The 24,632-nt window shown below is 37.0% G+C and overlaps 5 protein-coding genes and 1 non-coding gene across 11 annotated transcripts; 4 read left to right on the forward strand and 2 right to left on the reverse strand.

Moving 5' to 3' along the window:
* Positions 1-1,074: 1,074 nt before the first annotated feature.
* On the reverse strand, positions 1,075-8,935 carry LOC120015069 (putative RING-type E3 ubiquitin transferase C3H69). 4 transcript variants are annotated; one of them, XR_005471665.1, is made up of 8 exons: positions 8,698-8,933; positions 7,616-7,703; positions 6,716-7,497; positions 6,553-6,622; positions 3,716-3,804; positions 3,211-3,272; positions 2,593-2,675; positions 1,075-1,492 (listed from the first exon to the last, which is right to left on the reverse strand). XR_005471665.1 is itself a non-coding variant. In XM_038867281.1 (7 exons), the coding sequence occupies exons 1-6, from the start codon at positions 8,706-8,708 to the stop codon at positions 3,236-3,238; spliced, it is 1,077 nt and encodes a 358-aa protein (XP_038723209.1). In that variant the 5' UTR covers positions 8,709-8,933; the 3' UTR covers positions 1,075-1,492; positions 3,211-3,235. The 4 variants fall into 4 exon arrangements, 2 of the variants coding, with proteins under 2 accessions (XP_038723209.1, XP_038723208.1); XR_005471666.1 differs by lacking the exon at positions 1,075-1,492 and adding an exon at positions 1,528-1,861; XM_038867281.1 differs by lacking the exon at positions 2,593-2,675.
* Positions 8,936-9,993: 1,058 nt separating this feature from the next.
* TRNAA-UGC lies at positions 9,994-10,066 on the forward strand. The gene has a single exon. It is a non-coding gene; the product is annotated as a tRNA-Ala (tRNA).
* A 155-nt stretch (positions 10,067-10,221) lies between these two features.
* LOC120015431 lies at positions 10,222-11,164 on the forward strand. Its single transcript, XM_038867858.1, has 2 exons — positions 10,222-10,460; positions 10,685-11,164. Exons 1-2 carry the CDS (start codon positions 10,244-10,246, stop codon positions 10,912-10,914), a joined length of 447 nt encoding a protein of 148 aa, XP_038723786.1. The 5' UTR covers positions 10,222-10,243; the 3' UTR covers positions 10,915-11,164.
* LOC120015430 (thylakoid lumenal 19 kDa protein, chloroplastic-like) lies at positions 11,123-12,038 on the reverse strand. The gene has a single exon (XM_038867857.1). The coding sequence runs from the start codon at positions 11,912-11,914 to the stop codon at positions 11,204-11,206; it is 711 nt and encodes a 236-aa protein (XP_038723785.1). The 5' UTR covers positions 11,915-12,038; the 3' UTR covers positions 11,123-11,203.
* A 1,585-nt stretch (positions 12,039-13,623) lies between these two features.
* LOC120015267 (ADP,ATP carrier protein 1, mitochondrial-like) lies at positions 13,624-17,682 on the forward strand. The gene is made up of 4 exons (XM_038867615.1): positions 13,624-13,881; positions 15,609-16,123; positions 16,213-16,584; positions 17,022-17,682. Exons 2-4 carry the CDS (start codon positions 15,620-15,622, stop codon positions 17,316-17,318), a joined length of 1,173 nt encoding a protein of 390 aa, XP_038723543.1. The 5' UTR covers positions 13,624-13,881; positions 15,609-15,619; the 3' UTR covers positions 17,319-17,682.
* Positions 17,683-18,874: 1,192 nt separating this feature from the next.
* On the forward strand, positions 18,875-24,618 carry LOC120014598 (E3 ubiquitin-protein ligase BIG BROTHER-like). Of its 3 annotated transcripts, none has more exons than XM_038866589.1 (8): positions 18,875-19,030; positions 19,835-20,044; positions 20,661-20,886; positions 21,575-21,609; positions 22,484-22,540; positions 22,880-23,007; positions 24,041-24,149; positions 24,335-24,618. In XM_038866589.1, exons 2-8 carry the CDS (start codon positions 19,904-19,906, stop codon positions 24,401-24,403), a joined length of 765 nt encoding a protein of 254 aa, XP_038722517.1. In that variant the 5' UTR covers positions 18,875-19,030; positions 19,835-19,903; the 3' UTR covers positions 24,404-24,618. The 3 variants fall into 3 exon arrangements, with proteins under 3 accessions (XP_038722517.1, XP_038722516.1, XP_038722518.1); XM_038866588.1 differs by having other exon boundaries at positions 18,880-19,034; XM_038866590.1 differs by having other exon boundaries at positions 18,880-19,034; positions 22,484-22,528.
* The last annotated feature ends 14 nt before the right edge of the window (positions 24,619-24,632 follow it).

Here is a 24,632-nt window from a genome sequence, read left to right on the forward strand (position 1 = left end):
AAACAAATTTTTTTTTATTTATAAAAAATGTTGGGTGAATGGTAGATAACCTATCTCTATCCTTTAATAATTTATTATATTTATCTCAATAAAATTAAAATGGGTAAAACTAATTGTTATTAAATTGATAGATTTTTATCATCTCCCCCAAGGTTTATCAGGGTTAACATACCTAGAGAAGTTTTCAAGTGCGAGAACCCATAAATTTTTAAAATGTGGGATTCATTTTCCATTGTTGATGTGAGTCCGGACTATTGATTTAATGAATGATTGAAAATGCATCCCATACTTAAAAAATTCTACGGGATCCCACATGTGAGAATTTTCTAATACACCTATATTGCTAATGGTACTTTTTTTTTTCCTTCTCTTTCTTGATAATTATATTTTTTTTCTTGTCCTTCAAAATTACTCTCAAATCCCTTAACGTCAAAGGATCACCGACGAAGCAGTAATTTAACTTGTAAACTAAAACACAAGCCATTGTGACAACCCAACAAAGATTGCACCACTTTACTTGCTGGACTCGAACTGGTCTCACCTGTCAATCTCTTTACAACTCATCTTCATATTACTATTGGGTCACAACCACACACAAAGCCCCTATAAATTCCTTGCAAAACTCAACCTTTTCCATATAACAAATTCACACAAAAAATACAAGTCTTAAACTCTCCAGATTTCTTTGATCACATACACCATTGTTCAAACATTCATCACAAAACAATGGCACAAGTGAGCACAATCAAGGCTTCATCATTGGCCATGATCATCCTGGTCTTTGCTGTGGCAACTGTTTCTGCTCAAGATTCGGCAATGGCGCCGGCACCGGCACCATCCATGGATAAAGGAGCTGCATTCCTTTTGGGGATTTCTGGGTCTGCCGTCTTCTCTTCACTGCTCTTGGGAATTTTTGGGATCTTAAGACACTAGAGCTTCTGTGCTGAATTTGGTTATTTGCGGTTTGTATATGTTTGATGGGTGCATTGTTCCTTCATTTGTTTGAATATATGGGTATTATACGACTTTCCCAGACTTTTATACAACTTTTAAGCTATCCAAAAAACAAAAATATATTGAATCAAACAGCCCTGTAATTATGATAAGAAATCAATAGTCAATTCCTTAAAATAAAAATTTCACCATTTTTCTTCATCTATGCCAAAATAGAATCCAGAGACGCAAGATTGATCATCACAGGTCCAAAAACCAAAACCAAAACATTTCCTTGGAAGTGATACTCTATACCATGATCATGTAGTTCAATCATAGCATTAGCAAGCACACAGGAGACGGATTCCACAGCTATGCCAACATATCATTATTTACATTTCATTGTCCTGGGAAGCTCATGATTTATGACAACCCTAAAATTATAAACTCCTTTCAACGCTTTCCGTAAATATTTATTTCAGTTACTATAACCAGTATATTTGATCACCCAATAGGCCAGTATCATTCCACAATTCCGTCACAAATCCAGCAAGAAATCCTGTGAAACATGAATAAAGAGTTCAAAGAAAATATCAGCATATATAATAAAGAACAAATCATCTGATTCTTCACTTTCGGAGAAGAGAGAACCTAATGTAAGACTCTACATCGTCTTATCAAAAAGAAAAACAAGGTCATTTTCAATAACAAAGATTGAAAAAAAAAATGCAAGACAATACCATACACAAGTCTCCCACCACTACATGTCTAGAGACTAATGCAATGGTAACTGTTTCTAAACTTCGGAGCAAAGATGCACCACTGCACCAGGGCTTGCCTAAGTAGTGTCAAGACTTCTAATAACTATTAGCCTTTTCCCTTTCTTTCCCAGGTTTTACCTGTTGTCTTTCCATATTCTAAATCCATCCTGGCAATTGACATTTCAAGAAAGACAGTTTAGACCTAATACAATAAAACATTGCAGTGCACATCACGAATAAGATTATTCCAATCTTTGCACTCATTTCTCTTTTTTATCTAATACATTGTATTGTTCTCTTACTTTACACTCAACAACTAACCAATCGATTAAAAAAGGATTCTAATGAAAACCTTCTTTCTACAGTACGGTTATATCCAGCAAACGTCATGAGAAGATCTCATGTCATCAGCTTAACACCTCGCAGATATCCAATTCTAGAAGAATACACCCATGAGGAGTTACTTTTGGAGGATATGATCACAAGTAAACTAAGTATTTTTGCATCACACAGGGCCATTCTACCATCTGATTCCAGCTTTCTTGAACCTAAAAGATTAACCGCAAAACACAGCAGACTGCCAAAGTCTGCATGAGATTTTTTCTTTTCCCTTTTTTATCATGCAATCATTATGAGGTGACCACACCAAATTCAATGAACAGCAAGTAAATTTCAATAGCCACGATGTAATCACAAAGAAGTCTTTTAGCATAGCAACTAGCATGTCATACTAATAAAATTAGCAACAACTCAAGGCAAGCAGTAACACCACACACATATACAGAGCAGACTGTTCCAACTTCCCCAAGTGTTTCATCACTTCTACAAGCACAAGGCTCAATTCAAAGTTAACAATCACGAGGAAGTGCTCAAAAGAATAGGATAAAAGGTCACCTACCAGATAAAAAACTGTTGTGTGAAACTAGCAATTTGAAGAACTCTCACAATGACGTTGAAAATATATTGATACTAGTAGGCATCCTGTATTTTTAAAGAAAGAATTAAAATATGTATAATCATTTTACTACTAATCAGGTGCATATCAGTATAAATTTCACAACCAAGGTTCAAGCATTAAACTGGTTGGTTAAAGGAGCCAAGGGGACTACCATACCTATGAGGCTATGACACAAAGCAAAAGGAACAACCATGACACCAAGGAGTACAACCAGATAAAAGTTTCATACAAGATCCTCTATGAAAGACTGAGAACACTAAACTAATATTTTTTTTCGGAGGCCCACAATGTGTAACTACAATAATATGTTGCCAATGACACTTCATTTTCGATGATCACATCTGTGATTCTCTGAACATCGTTAGGCAGCTGAAAGGAAGGAGCCTAACAAGAAAGCGTCAAAGCACTGTAACTTGAATTACCAGCAAAGGCCATAAAATAATTGAGTTTGCTTGAAATTCCACAGTTACAATAAAGCATTGTTCCCAAAGCAGAAAGGATATGCACACAGACAAAATACTAATTGAGCAGGAAAAATAGTCATTTTAAAGGACTTACACTCAAACTATAGGAGCAGTAGCTTTCACCTTATAGTTAGGTCACCCAGGAAGTCTGACAGCCTGAAAACACCCAAAATATAGTTCAGAAGATTCAGAACAGTGTGTTACAAAAATCTAAATGGTAAATTCTTTTAAATGATGCTCCAAGACGTAAAACACAAGAAACCCTTTTGGCATAGGACAAAAAAAAACTCTGACAAAAAAGAGATTCCGAGAGAGAAGATAAGAATTAGCTGGAAATGGGAGATACGAGAGAGGAGAAATAACCTTTATACCAAAGAAATTATACTTTAATCATCCAGCATGCCTCAACAGTCGCAATCATTAGCTCATATAAGCAACTAAAGAAATTGTGCGAGACATTGTGGAGACATGTATAAGTAACGAAATCTTTTGCTAATTATGAACCGTTTAAATCAGATTTTAAATTCTAATCCAAAACCTAAAATAAAGAGGCCTAAAATCCTTCCACAGCATCCACTGTCACATCAAAAAATTTATACCTAATATCTTTAGCTATCACAGTGAGTCCATCTTCTGCCCCAAGATGACGCAGAACTACTTCCTCCAAACGGCCATCTCGAAACGCATGCTGCAAAATAGAAAATCAAAAAATATAGAACATGTAAAGTTATGATATTATGCTCAGTGCTCACAAGGAGTAAGCAACCACAAACAAAGATGGTGTGATAGATAAGGAATTAAAGATGAAAATAATTGAGATCCAAAACTCCTAAGGCCTTGGTTAGTTGGAGGGGTAGGGGAGTTCGGTGGCATAGTGTCAGGACTCGGGAGGGGTTGGATACCAGCATCTTTTTGGCAACTACATGGGAGTATTGGACACTGTTACGAACATCTTATAACAGCACCAAACATCCTTTTTGCAAACCCCTCAAAATGAGGAATTGGGAAGTGTTTAACACCTAAAAACACATTGAACAACTCCCAACTCACCTTTCTCCCAAACAAGGGTTTCAAATCCTAAATTAAACTCTTCCCAACCTCTCCCAACCCCAACCCTTTCCAACCCAACTCCTTTCCAACCACTTATCATCAAATGAGAAAATAATCCCAGAAACATTATAGTTTCACTTGAAACTAAACAACTACCACAAACCATCCACCCTATTCCATAACACTAAAAAGAAAAGAAATTTAAAAAAAAAAAAACTGAAAACAGATTACTAGCCTTGATAGGACTTTCTGCCCAACAACTACCTCGTGATAATAAGTGAACAAAGTAAAACTGGAACCTATATCGGTGAACAACCACCAAAGATGGAACTTCAAATAAAGGAAATATGAAAAATCATAACACCAGCACGAATTATAACCCAGATCACCATGAACAAAAAGCAGTTTGAGAAAGGAATCATCAAGATAGCAAGTCAACTAACTAGCTTACGCATTCGAGGCAGGTAAACAGTCAATCACACCAGAAGAATAACTTGGCAAAATAAACCACACTATTGCTCCTAAGTCCTATCATCGCAGAAGCGATAATGCAATCCTTAATTGAAATTAAAAGTATCCCACATAAACAAAATACATCGCCAGACTACAACCAGTATCCTTTCCCACGAGCAGTATGTTGAAAGTAGTCAAAAAGACAACTTTGCAGGAAACCGAATATCCAACAAAAAAAGTACAGTGGTTACAAGGAGACAATCTAAACTTAAGATACGTCCTCCTCATTGCTAGCGGAGCCATCAGAATCCAACTCCAGATGCATTAGTAATAATGCCATCTCCATAGGTGTTATCTCTCCATCATAAAAATCTTCATTATAAAAATCTTCGGCATAACAAAGGTATTCAACATCCATCATACGCTCAAACACATCAAATAACTCATCCATATCGACAATATTGGATCTGCGTGGACTAGAACGAGGTGATCTGTGATACTTCCACATATACGAGCCTGGCTTGACCGTATGCTGGAACACAACACAAGATTGTACCATTAAAGAAGTCATAAAACTAACGCTCTCCATGATGAAAGTAAACGACATAAGAAGGATATAACTCGTACACAGTATTTGCTGGAAGCTACTATGTCATCTACATCAGGAACATTGCAAAATTCAAGAAACCGACAGACAATTAGCATGACTAATATTCAAAGATCCACTTTTGACCTCCTAGAGTCTGGCAAGCCAGATCAGGAAATGCATCAATAGTCATTGCCCCTTTGACGTGCAGATGAGTTTGGGGCCCGGCTAAACACTTCCAACTGAGAAACACTTGTTTGAGTTTTATAACACGGGAAAAATACCAGTGATTTTACTGATGCTTGCGTGTCAGGTGCCACTTCAAGGGTATGGGGTTTATTTGCAAAGAGTTTTCCCTTGTTTCAAAAAGAAATGAACATAATCAGCCTATATCACTGGATCAAACTAAGCTCACTACTAATAACACCTTCCAGTCCTCAGCTCTTCCCCGAATCTTGGTTCAACTCAAATGTATTTATGCCTTTACCATTACAAAATTTCAAGCTATGACAAGACTCAGATAAACACCTTGCAGGTTGTTGTCTGTCTATGATAAGTCGGAAGTGGCAATATCCTTCAATTTCTCTCACTACTCCTCCCCAACTCCAAATATTTCCATTAGTAGCTGGGGATGGACAAAAATGGGGAATAAACAAAAAGGTGGACAGGTTGAGAAATGCTTAAGGTATTAATTTGCTATGAGGCATCTGCTCATATGACCATATAAATGAGCAATAGTATCACTTGAGAATGATACCTCCTTGGAAGTGATGTTATCTATAGGTCCTAAACTACATCGGTCGATGTATCTACAATACATCAGTTGTAAAAAAAACTTAAAGTGTATAAAAAAATACACGCACAGTCATAGCTTTACAGAACTATGGCAGCTACTCAGACAAACAGACAAGTGGGCCAAAGTATTGCTTCTTGGAGGACAATAACCCACTTTAGAATTTGTGGAAAGGCCCAAATCTTTAGATGAGGGAATTGGGTTACCTCATTGAACATAACATAGGATTAGAGGGATCGATCAAACCAATACATTCACTTACTGTTCCCGATAAACTTTGGAGAGAGGGCACTTAAGGACTTGAGATGCATGTCCAACAAATCAAATTGCAATTAGCATGTAATAAACATAGAACAGCAAAAACAAAATGAGGAGCAATGACAACGGCCAGAATAAGAAAGGATAAACAAGTTTTTACTTTTTAGTTCGGAAAAATTCAACCTCTTAAGTAACATAAGTTCAGAATCACCACATAAAAAAGAAAAAGAAAAGCAAGTTGTAAGGCCTATAAGATTCATGCCATAGCTATGAAATTCACAGCAGCAATCATTTACCTTGTAGAAACAACTAGTCCCAAATGGGCAATTCCCGTTCCCAAAGTTGAAGTGTTTGCAATCAATCGAGCTGCAATATATTAAGTAGAGACATAAAAAATATTTTCCAAATCCAAAATATTTTGTATTAAATTGATTGACCAATAAGTAAATGGAGTTTTACCTGAGTTTTTCCTTGTAGCTATCAACAATTTCCTGTTTCTCTTCTTGCGTTGAGTACCAAATGACACTGGGAATGACAAAGTATGACAGCTTACGGCATATTGGGCATGTCCTCAGTGCAGAATTAACATCCACTCCAGAGCTAGGAGAGGTACTACGCCAATTCCTGATGCATGATATACAGAATGGATGATCACATTCTGATAGTACCCCAAACTTTCTTTCAGCTACTGTGGGCTTTGAGAGTACACGCTCCAGACACACACTGCACTCAATTTCTTGACTATGTTTTAGTGCCAATAGGTGTTTCTGTTTTTTCTCACATGTTCTCTTATGCTGCTCTCTTTCTTCAGGTCGAAAAGGGTGCAAACAATGCTTTCCACAGGTGAGACATAAGTCCCCATGAATATGCGGACACGTATCGCCACGAGGACAGTTACCAGCTGCGGCAAATGAACAGAGAGGATGATCAACTGGATTTACACTCCTGGGTTCCAGAACATCACCATTGTCCAAAATAGTGTGCTGAGTAGGATCTGAATCCCAAGCTGGTTTAGTGCTGGGAGCAAAAGCTTTAGTCACCGCAGGAGCACTTGGAAGTGTAGTTACCTCACTTGATGCAGTTTTTGGAGGAAGAAAATCAGGATTGAAATTTGAGATTAGAGATGGGCGAGGATTTTCTGACGAAGATGATGCTGCTGACTCCGACCGAGAAGCTTTAACATGTTCATATCTGCATCGACTACCATAGGCACACATTCCTTTCTGATAGTAGGTGCAAATCTGTAATGAAAAGCCAAAAAAATAATAAAAATAAAACAGAGAAGTTGAGAAACTAAATTTCACCGTCGGTAGATGATGATGGATTGACAACCAAAAACAGGCAGAGGTAAAGGCATACATTATTTGGTGGAGCCTTCCAATCATGAGAAAACTCACAATTATCCCCTTTCAGACATGCTCCATTGGCAAAGAACTTGCAAAGGACCCTGGAATAAAAGAGGAAAAACATAATTACCATAACTTCAAAGGTCTAACCTGAGAATACACCCAAACCAAAAGAACTACATCCTCTAAATATCAAGTCTTATCAAAAGACATAATAATATTACTTGATCAGAGTTGTCTTGCAGATGTGTAATACTTTAAAGTTCAATCCAACATTCCATTTTGCAGACCAGACTAATGGAAACAAATTAGAAATTCAACAGTTGGTGACAGAAACCGTCTAATGAAACACGAATCACAACAACAGATTTAGTTATCAACATGTACATCCTAGTGCTTTCATAACATTACCCATCAGACTTTGCTGATTTATATATACACCAGTTCACCACAAACCAACAAAAAGTATGATAGACATTATCACCACTTTGAACCCTATTGTGTGACAGAAAGATTACTAATTTAGTTGATAAATCATATCAATAATTTCAGCAATAGCTTTGACTCACAAAACTTCCTTGCCTAAAGGCCCGGGAAGAAAAGAAGAACCCTTGGCAAAACAGGGAAAATCCAACAAGAAAGGTGAGTAAACAAACAAACAAAATCAGCATATCGGCATGATGATAAGGTCCTAAATATGCATATGTGTCAAAAATCATGGCTGCACTAGTAGTTGCGCTTAAGAACCACCTCAAACAGCTACGACTACATCTCTGCCTCTTTGCCTAATTGGACGTTCATCTATTTAACGTGTTATTTACTTTAAACTTCCCATTTTTTTATTCTTCCTTAACTTTGCCTGGAAAATAAATTCAAGGTTAAAGCAAATTCAATTCCCTTTTCTACTGTTTCTCGGCAAATAAACGACCGCCCGCACAACAAAAAATCGTAGCCCGGCAAGCACCACCTCAAATAAAGACTTCCCTTCCAAACGCATCATTCAAGAAATTCAACAGCTTTTTTGTGACTTCAGCAAAATCGAAAGATTGAAACCAAACAACACAAAGATCGAGAGATTTCCTAGAAGATCATCACCTCTTAGACATGGCGACTCAAGATTGAAACTTCCCCCTTTTCCGTTGAAGAATTGAAAACCAAGAAACCTCGGCAATTGAATTGATTGAAGAGATACAGATGAGAGACGCCCAGCGAATCAGAAAAGTCTGTATCTCTCGCGAAGTGGATACATTACAATTTTGGAAAAATGGAATCCTCACTTCGAGCCTCATTTGGGTACTGCTCCTAGGGTTTTATTGCAATGGAGTGAGGGACACTGAGTCGCGGCCTCGCGGCCTCTAATTTTTTTTTATTTGTCGAGAAATAAAATTATTATTTTTTTCACATAAATAATTATGTGCTATCAAAATGATAATATCATACTCATACTTAGCCCTAATTTGGTAAGACATTTTCAAAATAGCAGATATGTTAGTAGAAATGGTGGTAGCAGAATTGTTGGAGAATTTTAGTAGCAGAAATGCTACTCTAATGTTGTGTGGTGTTTGGTTAAATTTTTGTTGGTAACATTTTTACTGAGTAGCATATATTAAATGATAAATATTTTATAATATCAATAAATTTATTTATTTATTGATTAATTTATAATAGCACATGAACTGAGGGTATAAATGGAATAAAAAAAATTAATGGGGACAATATTGACTTTTGACGATAAAATGCTACTAAAATGCTTCATACAAGTAACATGTCAAAAGTAGCATAAAATGCTAAGTAAAAATCTCGAGGATTAGTTGTCAAAAAAACTCGTTTGGTAAGGCAGTAGCATTTATACTAACAAGTAGCATAAATGCTACTAAAAATGCTTATCCAAACGGGGTCTTATGGTACTCCAATTTTATTAGTTTCTACTATGATTTATAGTATATCTAGTTCATGTTTTGACACATAGACAACATTAATTGATCCAAATGCACAAATAGAAGGTTGCTCTTTCTTTTTTCGAGTTCAATATATCATGATACAGTTAAAAATGTTTATTTTTTTTGGGTCATGTGACTTTTAATCATGTATCACGTGAGTATAAAAAAGTTGTTCATATTTTTGCTACGAAATTTTGAGAGATTTCTTGTGTCACTTCTCTTGTTGTTGTGGATTGTATTAACTTGTTTGTAATAATAAAATTCTTACCAATTTCTTTAACTTGTTTGTAATAATAAAATTCTTACCAATTTCTTTAACTTGTTTGTAATAATAAAATTCTTACCAATTTCTTTATCAAAAAAATTCATATATGTAACTAATGTAAGTGGTGGCTTGAGTTGGTAATATATTTTTGAGTTATATATGTAACGAGGCCTTCAAGATCGACGAGGGAATGTAGCTCAAATGGTAGAGCGCTCGCTTTGCATGCGAGAGGCACGGGGTTCGATCCCCCGCATCTCCAATTTTTTTTATTATATCGTACGAATTTTCATTTTTAAATTTTTTTTTTTTTCCAAACGATTGTGCAAATGGGCTGGGCCACAAAACCTCGACAACCAACACCTTGGCTAATAATAGCCAGCCCCCATACGAGCAGCACTACATGACCCGGAAGAACCTAGAAAGTAAGAAAATCAACATGGCTGTGCGTGTGGTCTGCAATTTTCCTTCTGCCAGCCTTTTAATCAAAGACCCAGCATCAAGTGAGATGAAAATCAGGATATCAGCAACAATCGACGAGAGAGGCACAAAGATATCACAAATCCAAACGAAGAAGAGATGCTTGAGGTGCAATACTCTTTACCTTGACAAAGAGAATTCCCCAACTGCCTGCTCCTTCCATGGCCACACCACTGGTATGTTGATGAATCTCACATTTTCCAGCAAAAAATTCTGTTGTATGTATGTAATTCCTTCTGCGTCTATTTATAAAAACTGTTAAATTGAGAGAATTAATGATTATAATCCCCTTTTGAACACCCATATCCGGGCTCCACATATTTGATGCGTTCATACATGACATATAGCGATCTTTGTGTTTTCTTTACGTATGATTCTGAAGGTTATACAATTGGTGTAGGAGAGAGAGGATTATTTGCGCTGGCACCACCACACCAAGGGATTGATGGGGAGTGGAGTGATCGCTCTGGAGTAATTGTGTACAAATGGAACGAGAAGAATAACAGACCAAACACCGGCAGCGCGAATTGGAAGAAAAGATGGAGCTGCTGTGCTGAATACGGTGAAAGCGCGCCTCCCTGTCGACGAGGATGGCATGTCTCCTATGATGATGGCTTCACTCTATACTAGCCTATAGTCCAAATACACCATCACATTGTGTAATGCAACTTCAGAAGCATAACAAACAACAAAGCAAAGTGTTTGTTTTGGAAAACAGAGTTGTTGCAGAGCAGAATGAGAAATAAGCTGCAAAAGTATTGATGTAACTGCAAATTGTTTGTTCATCAAAGCAGATTGAAAGAACCCAAGAATGACAAAATTGCCAATGGGAAAAAAGTAAAGTGAAAAAGCCCAAATCTTCTTCAATTTTAATGATTACATGAACTCTGCCTCAAAGCATCTACATTGTCACACAAAATCAGAAGGACCCAACAGTCTTGAATGAATCATGAATGTGCCTCAAGGTCTCCTCGTCGCGGCTCCAATCCGGTACCGGCGCATTAACGAAATGGGCGTAGAGCTTGTTCTTTGCACAAGTCACCTTAATCAAGCTGTGCTTGCCGACCCCGTCGATTTCGTACACATAATACAACTGCCCTGTCGCGTCCTTGGTCTCCTTGGACTCCAAGCTCTCTGCACCGGCGATTAGGTCCTGTAAATCCACGTCTGATAGAGCAAGGTTGTTCAGTATCACGTCTTTCGGAGCTAATTGTCGGAATCCGGCGAGGAATGTCAGGTACTCCTTCTCTGTTCTCTTTTTAGGATTGTAGAATTCGCTGTCGGTGCCGTTCGTACCCTTCTCAACCTTGGAGACCAATCGCTCTTTCCAACCGTCGGGAACGTCGTAGACGTATTCGGCAGAGGACTTGGGATCCGAATTTCCACCGTAACCACCGTAATTGGCTGCGCTGGCAGCGGTGCCGTAGTAAATGTGGTAGGAGGATTCAGCAAGGCAATGGGAGGGGGTGGCGGAGAGGAGGGTGGCCGCGGCGAGGGCAGCAGTTAGGGTATTGATGAGGGGTTTGTGGTGGTTGATTTTGAGTTGAGGCGGGGGCGGTGGTGGGGACGGTGGAATTTTGGTGGTGACGGAGGAGGAGAGGAGGGAGGATTGAGAAAGTACGGTGGCCATGGAAGCGGTGTTTGGTTACTGGCAATCGTTTATTTTTCTCTCTCTTATAAAGATTCCTTATCCACTCACTTTTTTTTTAAATAAAATGTTTCTATGATTTTATGACAGAGACAATTATATGCAAATATATATATATTTTTTTATATAAACATGTATGTGTAAATTAGATTTTGGAGTATTCGGAGTCTCGGACACATGGTTACAATATTTTCATGATTGTTTTTATTTATTTATTTTTCTCATGTATATGCCACAAACATCCTATTTGAGTGTTTGTTTTCTTTTCTTCCCTCTCTTCTCAACGTTCAAATTATTAAAATTATATATATATATATATACACACACACATTTATTCTCTTATACAAACACCCACATTTTTTTAAAAATTTACAAATCTTCATATCAATCGTTGAATCTGACAAACAACTGAGATTCAGGTACGTTATCTCTCCTTCATCCAATCTTTCTCCTCTATCTCTATGTTTTTGACAACTTTTCTGGACGACCAAGTGGTGGGTTAAGTCAAGCACAACCCGAATAATGCTTTCGGTGATGGTAGAGACAAGCGGCTATAGTGAGGTGGCCAGATAGGTTCATCTTCCTTGGGGGATATGCATTTTTTAGGCTTGATTCCATTCGGAATACGGAACGTCGGTGTTCAAGGCTCACGAGGTTTTGATCATGGCGGTCTGGATTCAATTTGGTGGGTCTTTTGTCAAAAACCAAAGCCAAGATGAAGGTGAGAGACGAGATAGGGGAGAGAGAGTGGATGAAGGAGGCGGCGTCCGGTGGGACTAGGACTGTTATTAAAAAAAAATGCTTGAGGAGTCGATTGAAGGCATATGCGTGAGCTTGAGGAGTCTTTTTGATGTCTTTGTGAGCCCAAGATGCATATAAATTGAAAGCATCTCCGTGAGCTCAAAATTGATGTGGTTCTCTCTACTCGATAAATTCAAGTCAATCGAGAAATCGATTGATATCTCTAAGTACATTATCTTGTGTAGGTTTGTAATTTAGGATGTTTCTTTGTACACTTATTCTCTATAATGAATTTTGAGAGAGAGGTTGATTGCCCATAAACACGAGTATTTTTTCCATTACTAATTTACTGTTCACCACAAAGTTTCCTCATTAAATTGGTTCTTGATTCTTATTGATTTACTTATATCTTGCAAGTCTAAGGGCATTTTTCCAAGGTTTTTAAAACCGGACCGGTCATTAAATCGGAAAAGTCTTCGGTTCACGGTTCAAAGGTTCAATCGGGGTTCAAACCGGGTTCGAACCGGTTTTAACGTAATGAATTATTTATATATATATTTATATTATATGCATATAATATATAAGAAAACTTCATAAAAATATAATATATTCAAATAAAGTATCATTTTAAACAAAGAAAATCTCATAGCCTAGTGGTTAAAGTTTTTTTTAATGAACAAAAAGTCATGAGTTCAAACCCTACAAATAACAAAATTTCAAAAATATTTTATTAACTTTAATTAATGACCGAACCGGTCAAAACAGGCCCGGTTCTGACCGGTTCAACAGAAGAACCGGCCGGTTCAACCGGAAATATCCCGGTTCATCAATTACCGGTTTTGACACCTCAACCGGACCGGAGAAGTGACCGGTCACCGGTCCGACCGTCCGGTCCGGTCCGGTTTTCAAAACCTTGCATTTTCCTCGAAACCTCTCTACTCAACCAATCAGTACCTCATCCCACCATCGGAATTGGGCAGCCGTCCCCCGCTTAAACGGAAAGCCAAATCAAAGCGGCAATTCGCGAACTTTCCACGTGACATCCTTCCTTCCAATAAAACGCAAAGGGTTCGCACGTTTCAACGTCTCGCAGCCTACTCCACAAATCTCTCTCTCGCTCCTCCTTTCGCTGCTTATCTTACAACGCAAAGCGGGAGGCGGGGAGACGCTCATAAGCCATCCAATCGCAGTCACAACAGCAATTCAAGGTATACACAAGGAACCAGATTGAAAATCTTCGTTTATTGACTATTTGATTTATATTTTTCGGCGTTCTTTGAGGATTTGTACAATTCTATAGATCTATACGTGCCCTTTTGTTTTGTATTATTTGAATTTTTTATTTGTCGATGGATCTGAGATTTTGCTGTTACATCTATTCAGTGATATTACTCGAGATTCTTTGATGTTCTAGTTCCGTTCTGTTATTTCCTTTTTAGATATTAGAATTTGTTATGTCATGTAATTGGTTTGTCGTGGAGGAGATCTTGCCAGATCTATTATTATTTTTTTAATGTTACTTTGATTTCGCTTTAGTTTTGAGGAAATGAGTTCATATTGGCTTCGATTTTGCTTTAGTTTTGAGAAAATGAGTTGTCGTACCCATAATACACTGTTTTAATGTTAGTGACGGATCCACCAGATCTTGTGTTTTCAAAAAGTTTTCGGTATTCAACACTTCAGATTATTGTTTTGATGGAGAAAAGAACATGATGTGTGTTTTGCCGGATTTCTGATGTCATTTTATTGATTATTGGTTGCTGCTTTAGTCAAATATGCGTATCTATGCCTACCATTTACTTCCTGAGCTTTTTAAATCCAGATGGCGTTAGGAGGGTCATATATGTAGGTTTGTCTTCTACTCTTCTTTTGGAACTTTGATCTATTCTAGTTTTTACTGAGGATTCTAGAGGCTGGACGAGATTTTCGAATTTTTTTAGGAGGATACTTTATGGCTATATTGACCTGGAAAATGCACTTTTGAGTGTTCACTTTGCATCCCGAATTATGAATAACAAATTTGTAACTCGACAAAAAATTTGTTGTTGGTTTCTTATGGAGGTTCGATTAATAGACTCCCTTGTTTAGAATTGAGCTTTGCTTTTCGTAGAGCTCTTATCAAGCATTACTTTTGAACCCTCTTTTATTTAAGTATATATCTACATGTTTTTTGTTTGCATCTCTTATCAGTCTTCTTAATTATTATTTTTTTCATGTGGTAAGTTCTGTGGTGTTACTCCAAACCATTTTTAGTAAAATAATGTGTCCTTTGCTTTTGGTCTTTTAATTCCTATTGATATTATGTTTTTGGAACTTACCATCTTAATGCTTTGTGTTTTTTTCCCCCCCCTTCTGGTGCATTGATATGTTTTGCGTCTAGAATTTGAGCACTCTGTCTTACTGTTTATCTTCTATTAGACTTCCTTGAGGATTGTCTTTATCCGAATAAAAACGAGATGGTAGCTGTTGGCAGGTGAAAATAAGCAATAAATTGCCTATGATATAATAAATGCTGATTTTCCTTGTTCTCTAGTCTGCTGTTTGATCGCTTTTCCATACATGGTTACAGATTTACGAATTGCATTATTGTATGATACTAGGCATTGTTTCTTTGATTCTTTATTTCTTGTGGGCTACACCCATCGCCTTGTATGTTCATGGGTAAGATGCTTCTATGATATGGTGGTTCCCAATAATGTGTATTGATGTATGTTATGTTTGCTAACCTTAATCACCATTGTCTGATGGTCTGACCATATTTTTGTTTTACAGTAAGCTGATGTAATGCACTTCTAATTGTTGCATGTAACCCATTCGTTTTACCATCTGCATTTATAAAGTCGTTAAAGATGTTCTAAGCTTTTTCCCATTGTATGAATTTATGTTGCTGATGAAATTGGAGTTAACATCAACAATTTTCTTAACATACGTGCAGGGAAAGTCAAGATGATTGATCAAGTTCAACACCCTACTGTTATGCAGAAGGCAGCTGGCTCACTATTCCGTTCTAGCATTGCCCAAGACCATCAAGGTTTTGATGGGGCATATTCAAGGCCTGCTGCTTTGTATCATCGCCGCACATATGACAATTATTCCAATGCTGCGTTGCAATACCCCATGGTGCGCGCCTGTGGGGCTACCAGCGATTTATCCTTGGTTCAATCAACCACTTCAGTTTTTGTCCAAGCTCCGAAGGAGAAAGGATTTGCTGGATTTGCTATTGACTTTCTTATGGGAGGAGTATCTGCTGCAGTATCCAAGACAGCAGCTGCACCCATTGAGCGTGTCAAGCTTTTGATTCAGAACCAGGATGAGATGATTAAAACTGGAAGACTCTCTGAGCCTTACAAGGGCATTGGTGAATGTTTTAAGCGAACAATTCAGGATGAAGGTTTCATGTCATTGTGGAGGGGGAATACTGCTAATGTCATCCGTTATTTCCCCACACAGGTTTGGCTAATTATTGTCTTTGCATTCAGTATTTATTTCGTAATTTCTTTACTTCACAATTTTCATATTCCGATATCAAATTGTCGCAGGCCTTGAATTTTGCATTCAAGGATTACTTTAAGAGCCTCTTCAACTTCAAGAAAGACAGGGACGGTTACTGGAAATGGTTTGCTGGAAATTTGGGATCAGGAGGGGCTGCTGGTGCTTCTTCCCTTCTCTTTGTCTATTCCCTTGACTATGCCCGTACTCGTTTGGCCAATGATGCTAAGGCTGCAAAGAAAGGAGGAGAGAGGCAATTTAATGGGCTGGTTGATGTCTACAGGAAGACATTGAAATCTGATGGTCTTGCTGGTCTTTACCGTGGTTTTAACATTTCATGTGTTGGAATTATCGTATACCGAGGACTCTACTTTGGAATGTATGATTCTCTGAAGCCAGTGGTCTTGACTGGAAAGTTGCAGGTTAGTGGAAATGTTCTTACAGAGTTAATTCTTTGAATGGTTATGCGATTGCAAGCTTATGTTTGATTGTACCGAGCTATAGCAATTTCCTTAAAGTTATTGCATCAGTTGATACTTATTTTATTTTTGTTTGACGTCTCCTTTATTTATTATTTTGTGTGACATTCTCAAGAAGTTTCTTTGGTCAATAGTTTTGAGCATTGTTTGTTGTTTCTATCGCCGAGTAGGATATTCCTATCTAATTTTCGTTGCAGTTTAACTGTTGACATTTGTTTTGACTGGAACATTTACTAATGAAAGTTGCTACTGTTTTATCTTTTGCTTGTAACTGCCTGTGAAAGTTTTTTGTGGCTCTATTGAGTACGAACTGTGTCTGGTAGTTGCGGGAAATTGCTGTGTTTTGATCCTTAGACATTGCTTTCTTCTTGTTATCTCAGGATAGTTTCTTTGCTAGTTTTGCTCTTGGTTGGATTATCACCAATGGTGCTGGTCTTGCATCCTACCCAATCGACACTGTTCGTAGAAGAATGATGATGACATCTGGTGAAGCTGTCAAGTACAAGAGCTCGTTTGATGCTTTCTCCCAAATCTTGAAGAATGAGGGTGCCAAGTCTCTCTTCAAGGGTGCTGGAGCAAACATCCTTCGTGCTGTTGCTGGTGCTGGTGTGCTTGCTGGTTACGACAAGCTTCAGCTGATAGTCTTTGGAAAGAAGTACGGATCTGGTGGTGCTTAATTCTGGGTTCCATCAACATTTTCTTATTTAGAATTTAGATCGTGATGGTGATGATAATCTCGATTTTCTTGAGGATTTGTAATGGCGGGAATTTTCTCGAAATAATTTTTGCAGGGGGTTTCTCTCCCTGAACCCATTTTAAATTTTGGATGGGATAGATTTTTTTGGTTTCACAACCTGATTTACAAGAATTGAATCCAAGGCTACTGCTGCCTGGATGAGCTTTTAGTTAAAAACCGGAAGAAATGACATTCTTGGGTAGTTTGCTTTATTTTTATGGATTTTACAATCATCCTTGGTAGGTGGTATCCAAGGGATAAATGCTGAATTGATTCAAGTACTTTTTGAGAATAACTTTTGCTGATGTTTGTGATTTGCAATACGTACCGAGTGTTTCGATCTTTGTGGTAATACCTCGGAATGTCTGTTTGCTGTTACATGAATCTGTCACTGGTGGAGATTGTTCGTCTTTTTTTTTTTTTCCCCTCACATTGTAGTGTATGCTTAGCCGGAGCACTTGGTGGTTGCAGAGTTACATTACCTGTGATGTTCTTGTTTATTTCGGGATTCGTCTGTCTAATAGGATTGGGGTTCAAGAATTTTTTTTTTCCCAGAAAAATGCTATCATAGATGTAACATGATCTGAAAGCCATGATTTATAATTTTATACAACAAATGGATTGGGGCAGGACCTACGATTAATGGTCAAAGTCAAAAGTTCAACATGATGACATTCTTCATACATAATTATAACGAATTAATTGTTACTTTATACAACTTAATCATGGTTTATTGATGCCATATATAATCTTTTTGTTTAATTTTGACTAACCTTTTTGAATTCCCAATTACTCTCATTTTGTTAATGATGAGAGAGTAACTGGTGTAAGAAGACATCAATTCCTATACTCTCTTTCCAATTCGGAAGGAGCTTTAAATCTTCAACTAAAGAAGAGATTTTCCATTGTCTGCTGACGGAGACACATGCATACATGGAAAGGAAGGAAGTAAGCAAGGTTGGTTTGTCCTTTGTTCTACATATGTTCTTATGTTGTTTTTTTTTTTTTTTAACGAAATAACTGTATGCATTTTGCTTAAGCATTCAACAATATATATATACACACACATAGAAATTCTTTTATGCGTATTTAAAATGCGTCATGTTTTAAGAGTGTAGATGAGTGAAATGAAAAATGGGTCCACTATTTTAGGTCTCACATGTTCTAAATCAGTAGTGAAAACACATTTCTGTGTATATAGATATTTATATTTTTTTTAATTTTATGAAATGGCTTGTTTCTTTGACGATCTTTTGTTATTAAATTAACCTCATCTTATTTGCACTTTAAGCTAGTATTTACAGCAGAGATTTTTTACAGTCCCCATATCTCTGCTCAGTGCTCAATGTGGGTGGCTGGCTGGCTGCCACAGAATCTCACCGGCTTTACCATAAATATAAATGGAAAAGAAAAAAAACTTATTAGAACGACGTCGTTTGGTAATGAGTCTATCTTTTGGATCATATATCGCGAGATGATGATAAAAGAATGCGTCTCTGGTAGGATATATCTCATGTGTCCCTAAAACCCAGCACAGAGCGCCACAAAGCAGAGAGAGACAGAGAAGAGAGAGAGACACCAGTCCGCTCTCTCTAATTTCTACAGTCTGCAACGAAGGAGACATAGACACTGAGAGAGAGAGCAATCTTCCTGGTCCGTAAGTAAACTTTGAAGCCTAGTCTTCATTCACGTTCTCTCCCTCTCTCTCTGCTCGTGTTCGTTATAATCAGTTAAACCACATTTTCCAATTTTGAGCGTTAAGAGGAAGCTTATCCCTGATTTTCTGTTTTTGATCACATTGTTTAAATTATTTCTGGTTCGTTTGTTTTCTTGTTAATTTTAGCATTCATGAATGAGAATCTTCAATAGTTTATGCAGAGAAAATCGACTGTTTAAATTGCTTCTTGTACTCTCACTTCTCTTTGCTTCTCTGCTTCGGAGTCTCTCCTACAATGGTGTCTCTGACTTTGTTTCTAATTTTATTCACGTTACACTGCCTGGAATTGAAGAGATTGTTGAATGTCAGCCTTTTAAACTCTGAGTTTTTCTGTTTTGTAGTGTTCCCTAATTGTGTGAATTTAGTCAAAAATTTTGTAGTCAATGGGGATCAATGATTTGCTTACGCTGGATTTGCACTTTTAGGGCTAGAACTTCAATTTCTGTTTGTGTTATTTTCTGAATGATCTTTTCACTGCTTCCAGAAATGATGAAGTATATAGCTCTTAAATGAGATTGAATGAGTAGAAAAGGCTCAAGTATTTAAGCAATTTCACGGTTGTACCAATATTGTTAACGGAGTTTTTTTTAAAGTAATCGTGACTTGTAACTCTATTATAATTCTTGTAGACTCAATCTCAAGGGAAACACTAATTTTGCTTTATGATTGATAGTTTCTTTCTCATCTCTTACAACCTTGACTCCTGGCATTTGGTTAATGAACTTCTGAATAATTTGCAGATCTTTTGGCAAGTTGGATTCAGGATAGTGTTTTCTTTTGCAAATCGGAGTCAGAGCAGTTGTTTAGAGATGAATGGGAGCAGACAAATGGAGGTGCATTACATAGACAATGGCTGTCCTTACATCGTAACTGAAAGCTTTGTGGACTTCTTTGAAGATTTAACACATTTGCCACCGTACTATTCTCCCACTGGGCCAATAGTTGATCAGGTATTTCTGGATTTTAACTTGCCATTGGGAATGGAATTTTGGAATCTTGAATTGTTAAAATGAAGGTTGCTGTGCGGAAATATTTTTCTGTATTGGGTGGTCATCTGTCAAATGAATGAAAAATGTGGTTTTACTGAATCAACGGTCGTATGACGTAGGAGCAGAAAAAAAAAGAAGGAAAAATATTATGTTTATTATGCTGTTGTCCAAGAGCATTCATTCAAATGCTTCATTTACCTTGGTCTGTATCAGAGTAAAGAAATTTCTAATTCATACACGCACTTTCGGTAAGATCTCAATTGTCAGTTTGTTTTCTGAAGTAGTTTGTCTTCCCATGTCATCTATAAAAGATTTGCGGGCTGAATTTTTTTATACACTACTTATGAATCAGTTGGCAAGCAGTTACTCATTACATATAATAGTTTAACCAGCTTTTGAAAACATTTTGTGTGTGGTGATTCTGCTGAATCACACCAAATATGGCTAATTATTTTAAACATTCCTGTTACTGTTTTTCCCATGAAATGAAAAGGATAAGTGCAATGCTGAGGCCTTATTGTTACAACTTGCATTCTCCATCTCAGTAAAAATGTCTGTTTTTGTGTTTTCTGTACAGGAAAATGGATACTGGTCAACAAATGTGAATGCATACAAGTTTGAACTTTCTGGCCCTGAGAGTACTTTGTACCATGGTTATTATGACGCTAATGATCATTCAATGAGAATGGATGTCAGCACTCAGGCCTGGGGATACCCTTCAGTAATGAATACAGAAGAGTCAACAACTACAGACATGCAATCTGAAGATGCAGATATGGGCATGCATGCGATCCCGGAAGAACGTTCGTTTCCTGTTTTTCTCTTTACCTAGTTCATTGTCATTTTTGAGTCGATTGATTATGCATTCTAGCGAAATTTGATACCTGATTTTGTTTTTTGTTTATATAGGATGTTACCATATTAAAGTTATCATGCAGTTGGACTAATGACCTATTTGCTTAGTCATGCCAGAACAAAAGTACTATGTGCTAGGTTTTAATTGGAATGTGGCCATTATGGTATGTGGTGGGAAGTGGGATTAGTTGGTATGCTATCTAGGGAATGATTCATTTTGGAGGTTTCTTCAGCGTTTGTGTACATAGCTTTTTATCCCTTGAACTTTTTTCTTGGGGATTCAAACCTGCATGGAGCAGGTTGGTGGTAATCAACCTTACTAGTTAGTATTAGACCACAGTTGAGGTGGTTTATGTGTGTTTGTGTATATATATATATATATATAACTTGAGAACAAATGAATTAGTAATAGGTGTGTTACAGGCACATATATACACCTCAGCCCTGCAAAGCAAGGAAGATACAGACATACAGTGTCCTTGATTCATTTGGCTGGAACCTTTTCTCCTACTTATTGCAATTATCTAGCTTACTAGCAGAAACTTAACTTCTTTTTAAGGTCCTAGAAGGCTAGAACTGTCTTTGTCTTCTCTAATTATTTCCGATGTCTTATAATATCTGTTTTTTTTTTTGCAGGCATTGCTGATACTCCGAGTACTAATCCTTCTCAGGTATGTGGTCTTTTGTTTTCTTGGTCAATATTGGTTAATGTTCAGTCATGTATGTCTAGGTTCCATTAGCAAATGTCATTTAGTTGCATACACTCACTGAGTCCTTACGACATCTCAAGCATGAGCTAATTCGAAGAAGATTAAGTATCAGTCATCATCATCATCATCATCATATCATTCGAGCCTTTATCCCAAAAGTTTGGAGTCAGTTACATGAGTCTATGAGAAAATCAATGGGAATCCAATACATGTATTTGTTTCCGCTATTCATTTCTATCTAGGATCATAGTTTCAATCAAATTCTGTTGAATCGATATCCCTTATTACTACTTCAAGTCTTGTCTTTTCAGGTCATTCTCTTCGCTTCTTAATCTCTACTTTACAAATCCTCTCGATTCTCCTCACCGTCACACCGTTATCTCATTTATCTCTGCACTCGGGTTCCGATGCAGATAAAGTAATGTTCATAGGTTTGACAAAGTTTACACGGCCTTCCTACCTACCGCAACCCTACCCCTTTATCCGGGCTTGAGATCGGCTGTAAGCGCATATCGAGATAAGATTCAGTATCAGTGTGATATAGTGTGCTAAAATAAACATATCGGGCTTTCATATACGAAAAAGAGTCAAGTAATTACTTTTCTATCAACTGCTTTATTGGTGTTGATTTAAAATACGCACTTATAAAAATTGTTACCCTTTTAAATCTCAAGTTGGAGTATGGTAAGTTTACAGTTATTTTAGTGCAAAGGAATATTTAATTTTTTTTGAACGACAAAAGTAATTTTTAGTTGAGAATCCCTGTTAATTACTTTAGATGTGGGGTTTAGAATAAAACTGATTAAACCTTCAGTTTCTTGGTTTATAATTGCAGGTTGTGTTGCAAGATTATTTTGATCCAGGCGACATGACCTATGAGGTTTGCTTTCATGTATAATATTCTATTACCGCCTTTATGTAAAATATGTCTCATTGGCACGTTTTTGGTTCAATCTTTAGTATGGCGCCAGAATTGTAATTGAGCCTTGGCTTTAGGAAGAAAATCTTTTGAACTATATCTGCTAGCCAGAACCCAATTGCGTTTCATTATCTGATCTATTGCTTGTAATTAATCCGGAGAATGCTTTTCGCCGTCAAAATTTGGTGTTGATTTGGATAAATTTTTTATATATGGATGGGTTACTCTTAACTGTTTTGTTGGCAAAAGGCAAGGAAAGACTTACGATTAAAGCGTTATGGAAGTTCTGAATTCACTATATCTGCACTGCAGGAACTACTCGAGTTAGGTGAAGCAGTTGGAGCTCAAAGTCGGGGTCTTTCCCAGGAGCTTATTGATTTGCTTCCAACCTCGAAATGCAAGCTCACAAATATATTTTCTAGGAAAAGATCTGGAGAGAGGTACTAACTAAGCTTGTTGATTGTTTGGTGGTTATTTTGTATACCTCCATTGTATGATCTCTTTTTATCTCTATATGTAGGTCCCTGACTACAACTAAACTTTTTTTTTTTGAAATATATATAACTTTTGCCAGAATCAAAATGAACAATGATATTCTTACTCCAAGATAAAATGTAAGCTGACTTGATATAGATGGACTGAAGGATTGAAAGCTCCCTTACTAATGGATGTTAACCTAAAAGTTGAAAAACTACAGAATGTCAGACTGTTTGACCTATAATTATATAGGTTCAATTATGGTACCTAGGGTCAAGCTTAACTTCGAAATTTGATTGCCATTAAAAACCAAGTTAGTCCTATTTGGTTATCTAAGTTGTGCGTGGATTCAGTAATTGGAAAAATCAATTGTTAAGTTTTTCCACAAAAAAAAAAAAAAATTCTATTGGAAGGATTTGTCAGAAGCAGACTGAGAATCTGAGCTTATTAAGGTAAACAAACTTAGATATGTGTACAAATGTAAATATTCAGAACAATATAGGAAGATGATTCTGGGGAAAAAAATACACTAGAGTTCTGCGCTTATTATCAGAGTTTCAAGTTATTCCTTTGGACGAAACAGTTTCTGAATTTGCTGTCTATGAACAATAAATTTTTATTCTAGATTGTCTGAAAAACCAGCAAAGAAAAGTTGGTCCCTGAGTGATCCCTTTCTGTTTTTTTTTTTTTGCAATCCTTCAATTTACCGTCTGCACATACTGGATTGTATTCAAGGGGAGGTCCTTTCTGCCTCCCCTTGGAGTTCTAGCCTCTAGGATAGGAGGTTCTCTATACTTTATTATTTGACGTTGACCGTCATCATGCCATATCTCTTCAAAACATGCAGGTAGCTGCTATATGCAAGATTCCTTTGTTATTGGTTTCTAAGAGATTCTTATTTGCAAGATTCTTTTTATCTAGGATTTCTCCTCCTCAAGATACAAGTGCATTTTAGCCGTTGATTAAATTCTCATTTTTGCCCTGCTTGCAAAGCAGATGTGTGATTTGCCAGACGAAGTATAAGAGAGGGGAGAGGCAAATGAAACTGCCTTGCAAGCACATTTATCATTCCAAATGTATAACCAAATGGCTTAGCATCAACAAGGTCAGTAAGTATCCCAAACTTTTATTTTTCCTGTCCCGTTTCAATTAACAGTTTAACACATGATACAAGTTAGTTGTTAGATTAGCATGCAAGCCGCATCTATATATAAGCAGCGTAATATGCAACAAAAGAATCGCTATTGCCATCTTCGAAACAATAGTTCCACGCTGTTGGCTGTTTTGCAGATATGCCCCATTTGCAATGCTGAGGTTTTTGGCGAGGAATCAAGGCATTTAGAGATCAAAATTACCTGAACTATTCTCCTTAAGGAATCAATGTTGTTGGTTGAAGGTAAGTGCTCATGAAAAAAGTAGTGAACCTGAGACTTCTTTAGGTAGTCATGTCCTCTCTTGCAATTTCATCGATTAGATTAGTAGTAAGCAAAGCTTGAATGGCCAAACTTTTTTTTTTTTTTTTGAAATACCGCTGAGAAATATATTTCTCATTGGAATCGAACTTTGAGCACACATATGACTAGTATAC

Source organism: Tripterygium wilfordii, chromosome 14 (assembly GCF_013401445.1).
Source record: "Tripterygium wilfordii isolate XIE 37 chromosome 14, ASM1340144v1, whole genome shotgun sequence".
In the NCBI taxonomy this organism is placed as follows: Eukaryota; Viridiplantae; Streptophyta; class Magnoliopsida; order Celastrales; family Celastraceae; genus Tripterygium; species Tripterygium wilfordii.

Bases quoted from the DNA above. Each gene is read 5' to 3' on its own strand.
- LOC120015267 (XM_038867615.1), top strand. From the start codon at position 15,620: ATGATTGATCAAGTTCAACACCCTACTGTTATGCAGAAGGCAGCTGGC. The intron at 16,124-16,212 runs GTTTGGCTAATT...AAATTGTCGCAG, and splicing joins TCCGTTATTTCCCCACACAG to GCCTTGAATTTTGCATTCAA. The intron at 16,585-17,021 runs GTTAGTGGAAAT...TTGTTATCTCAG, and splicing joins TCTTGACTGGAAAGTTGCAG to GATAGTTTCTTTGCTAGTTT.
- LOC120014598 (XM_038866589.1), top strand. From the start codon at position 19,904: ATGAATGGGAGCAGACAAATGGAGGTGCATTACATAGACAATGGCTGT. The intron at 20,887-21,574 runs GTTCGTTTCCTG...TTTTTTTTGCAG, and splicing joins GCATGCGATCCCGGAAGAAC to GCATTGCTGATACTCCGAGT. The intron at 21,610-22,483 runs GTATGTGGTCTT...TTATAATTGCAG, and splicing joins CGAGTACTAATCCTTCTCAG to GTTGTGTTGCAAGATTATTT.
- LOC120015069 (XM_038867280.1), bottom strand. The intron at 6,623-6,715 runs GTAAAACTCCAT...AATATATTGCAG, and splicing joins AGCTACAAGGAAAAACTCAG to CTCGATTGATTGCAAACACT. The intron at 5,152-6,552 runs GTAAATGATTGC...GTTGTGTTCCAG, and splicing joins GGACTAGTTGTTTCTACAAG to CATACGGTCAAGCCAGGCTC.
- LOC120015431 (XM_038867858.1), top strand. From the start codon at position 10,244: ATGGCTGTGCGTGTGGTCTGCAATTTTCCTTCTGCCAGCCTTTTAATC. The intron at 10,461-10,684 runs GTATGTTGATGA...CAATTGGTGTAG, and splicing joins CTTCCATGGCCACACCACTG to GAGAGAGAGGATTATTTGCG.
- LOC120015430 (XM_038867857.1), bottom strand. From the start codon at position 11,914: ATGGCCACCGTACTTTCTCAATCCTCCCTCCTCTCCTCCTCCGTCACC.